This window comes from Eurosta solidaginis, chromosome 2 (genome assembly GCF_040869045.1).
Source record: "Eurosta solidaginis isolate ZX-2024a chromosome 2, ASM4086904v1, whole genome shotgun sequence".
Lineage (NCBI taxonomy): Eukaryota > Metazoa > Arthropoda > Insecta > Diptera > Tephritidae > Eurosta > Eurosta solidaginis.
Window position 1 is genome coordinate 303,253,533 of NC_090320.1, and position 4,336 is coordinate 303,257,868.

Here is a 4,336-nt window from a genome sequence, read left to right on the forward strand (position 1 = left end):
GTTTTATTCATGGTAAATCTATTAAAAGGGATGATAAACAGTCCATTTCTGCTTGGTTTGGTTACGTTTAATGTTCCTTTTATGCTCTCTAGGTATTTCCACCGCTTTATTTAATCACATGCAGATCGAATTTTCAAATGCACGAACCTCTTCGTTGCCTGTGTACTGATTTCAATAAGCCCTGCGTAGTAAAAAAATATCTACTGACTTCTCCAAATACGCAATGATTTAAGTGGGTGGCTTGGAATCACGTCCTTCCCAACCTCCCACACATCGCAGCCCAACTTATTGTGTTTTAAATATACATCTAAAATGTACACTTTTTCTTCATATAATTTGTATGAAAGAAAAATGTACATTTCAAAACTCATACCTGAATAGGGCCCCAGCTGCTCGAAATCACGTCTATTGTGACAGCACTAATAATCGATTCCCGTTGTTCGGCATCGCAGTCCATCCCGACAACTGATTTAATAATATATATATATTTTATAATATAAACTTTGATCACTATGTATGCTTCTGTAATTTATCTGTAATCCGTAACTGTATTTAGTCTGATTAATTGTTAAATTTGTAGACTAATAAATAAATAAAAAATATATAGATTTAGATATGTAACTGTGAAGTTTACCTGCTTCGTCGATTTTTTATTATCTGTTGTATCACAGTTATACAAAAAATTTGCATTTCTTTTTGTATCTGGTAATGAATTAAATATAACATTAAATAAAGAATGGTCGTTTGCACTGTCTAAAATTGTTTAACTATTTTTTCATTGAAAATAGTTCAACTTAAAATTAATATTAAATGTCAATTACGGTTAAGTCAGCAAATAATTTAGTTCTTCTTTTTCTTCTTTTCTTGTCCCAATCCCTGCGATTCTTGGTATTGGCGCACAAGCTGTTCTTGTACCTCTGGCAAACATGGGGAATATCGAGAATATTCCATTGTGAATTCTCCCTTACCTTGTGTGGTCGAACTGTAAGATTATTAAATATAAAAAACCATTACACATTGAAAAGAAAACGGTTTTCTTGTAAAAAACTTACCGTAATTCCCCCGCATAACCAAACATATCGTTCAGAGGCACCTCAGCATACACAGTAAACCAACCCTCCGAACCATCTGTACCCGTAATAATACCATGACGCTTGCTTAATTGTCCCATAACAGCACCTTGAAATTCTTCCGGTGCTGTTACTTCTACCAGCATTATGGGTTCGAGGATTTGCCACGCACCATCGTGAAACACTTCTTTCATTGCACCATGCGCAGCCAACATGAAAGCCAATTCACTGGAGTCGACAATGTGATGGCCACCATCTGTCAAACGAAAACGTACACCTGATAGTTTATTCCCCGATAGCATACCACGTTCAGCAGCTTCGCGAAATCCCTTCTCCACACCAGGTATAAATTGTTTCGGTACGTTTGTACCCATTGTATCATCAACAAACTCAAGAATAGTATTTTGATCTGCTGGTAGTGGTTCTAATTTACCTATAATTCGTGCATATTGACCAGAACCCCCAGATTGTTTTTTGTGTAAATAATCGAATTCGCAAGGTTGTACAAGTGTCTCACGGAAAGCCACTTTTGGTTTACCCAAAGTTACTGGGCAACCATACTCACGTTCCATACGTTGAGCATATATCTCCAAATGCAATTCACCTAAAAGAAATATAAAATAATTTAAACAAATATTTAAAGTAAGGATTAAACGGACATTACCCATTCCTGACACAAGTGTTTCCTTAACATCAGCATCGTAATGGAAATGGAAAGTTGGATCTTCTTTAGTGAAACGTGCAATTGCTTTGGCGAAGTTATCTCTGTCCTTTGCATTATTCGGTTTAATGGCCATGGAGACAACCGGTTCTGGTACGAAAATAGATTCCATTGAAATTTTCCCTTTCGGATCAGTTGTGAAGGTATCACCAGAAGCGCAATCGACACCAAACAATGCGAAAATATCACCAGCATAAACTTCGTTCACATCCTCCATATTATTCGAATGTAAACGCACTAAGCGTGGCACACGCACTTTTTTGTGTGTGCGCGCATTATATATACTGTCACCTTTTTGCAACTTGCCTTGATAGCAACGCAGATATGTCAGTTGTCCGAAACGGCCAGCTTCCAATTTGAATGCCAAACTTAAGAAAGTATCATTACCATCTCGTGCAGGATTCAGTATAATTTTTTCAGATTCCTTTCCCTCATGTTCAATGAAAGCAATATTCTCTACTTCACCTGGATTAGGAAGGTAATCGATAACTGCATCCAGTAGCGGTTGTACACCTTTATTCTTTAATGCAGTACCCACCATGACAGGTGTGAAAGTGCGTTTGATACAGGTACGTCGAATAGCGCCCTATAAAATATCACAAGTGTTTAAAAAGCATATGGAAAACCCAAATACATATATTTATTACGCACCTTAATATCAGCCTCAGATGGGAGTTTTTCCTCAAGAAAAAGTTCACCCAATTTTTCATCCACATTTGATAAATGTTCAATTAGCTCTTGGCGACGTTCATACGATTCTGCGCGCATATCCATTGGTATTTCATCATAACGTAAGTTAATACCATGCGTTCCCTCGAAGTAAACGGCTTTCTGTGCTACCAAATCAACAATACCCTCACAATAGCTTTCCAAACCAATTGGCAACTGTATAAATGCGGCATTGTGGTTCATTTTGGAACGCATATGCGAAAGTACACGATACGGATTAGAACCTATGCGATCCAGCTTGTTGATGAAGGCCAAACAAGGCACATTATATCGTTTCATTTGCCTATTTACTGTAAGCGTTTGACTTTGTACACCACCTACAGCGCATAGCACCAATACAGCACCATCTAAGACACGTAATGCACGTTCCACTTCTACTGTGAAATCCACATGACCCGGTGTATCAATAATATTGATATTGGTTCCCTTCCAAATCGTATATGTAGCTGCCGATTGTATGGTTATACCACGCTGACGTTCCAGTTCCATTGAGTCCATTGTGGCACCGACATTGTCTTTGCCGCGCACCTCGTGCATTTGTTGTATGCGGCCGGTATAGAAAAGAATTCGTTCGGTGAGCGTTGTTTTGCCGCTGTCAATGTGCGCCGATATGCCAATATTTCGTATTTTTTCGATTGGTTTATGTTCAGCATATTTCGAAGGTGCACAATAGCCACACTGTTTAGTTTAATTTATGAAAACAAGAGAAAATTGTGGACATCTTTAAAATTACATAACGATGTATACCGATTTCTTTAGTTTTGGGCGATAAGACTTACTTGTTGTATGGTTTTGAGGACACCAATGCGTTTCGGTAAATTTGAAGTAATAATACGAGTAAATATGGCCATTTTTTTTTAACTATTATTGTTTAATCCTGTCTGCCACTTTAGGATCTGGAAAACTGCAAAAAGAGCAATTGTTAAATTCGCTCGATCAGCTGCACCTAACAAAATCTACACAACAGGGTGGTTCCGAGAACATGTCTGTTATGTTTGTCGGGCGTTAGCCGTAGCTCAATCTTTATTAAACATAAAATAACATACAATTTACAGGTCATAATTACATAAAAAACAAATAAATATATAAAGTCTTACCGCGTATTTAATTACCGGTTGTGGGATGTTCGGCAAAAGAAAAGGAATATGTAACGTTATGTCCTTTGACACTTATTTATACATTAGCGATGTCACATACATATTTAAATGAACGACACAATACAATAGTAGTACTTATACAAATACATTTGACAAGTGAACATTTTCGGAATTTAATCTACAATTAAGGGTTGCCAACAAAACTACGATTTTTATTGTGAATGTGGTGAAAGGCGAAATGGATATAGCGAATTCAATACCAGGTGTTGTTATCCCAACAGCTGATTGCTTCTTCTTGATTATTTTCCATACAACGCAAGGCGAATTCATTACAGTTGGTGTTATTCATCAGCTGATTGCTTCTTCTTGATAATTTTCTATACAGCGCCTTGTACTACCACATATCAGTTAATCGAAATCAATGAAATTTTTCTTCTGACTTGACATTCTTCAGCACAGCGAATTGGTTGAATTCGCTTTGCCACCACCTAGTATAGATTCGCCTTGATACAACGCCTTGTACAACAATAAGTCAGTTAATCGAAATCAATGAAAATTTTCTTTTGACTGGACATTTTTTTGCGCGGCAAATTGGTTGAATTCGCTTTGCCACCACCTGGTAGGGATTCGCCTTGGGTGCGCTGCTTACTCATACTCCAACCTCTCGAATCCAGAAGGATAGAACATCTGCTAATGTTCGTCTATGATCTAATAGTTGG

At 37.4% G+C, this 4,336-nt stretch overlaps 1 protein-coding gene across 1 annotated transcript; it reads right to left on the reverse strand.

Annotated features, from left to right (window-relative positions):
• Positions 1–604: 604 nt before the first annotated feature.
• On the reverse strand, positions 605–3,475 carry mEFG1 (mitochondrial translation elongation factor G 1). The gene is made up of 5 exons (XM_067768838.1): positions 3,300–3,475; positions 2,443–3,198; positions 1,735–2,377; positions 1,053–1,674; positions 605–982 (listed from the first exon to the last, which is right to left on the reverse strand). Exons 1-5 carry the CDS (start codon positions 3,369–3,371, stop codon positions 841–843), a joined length of 2,235 nt encoding a protein of 744 aa, XP_067624939.1. The 5' UTR covers positions 3,372–3,475; the 3' UTR covers positions 605–840.
• Between the last annotated feature and the right edge of the window lie 861 nt (positions 3,476–4,336).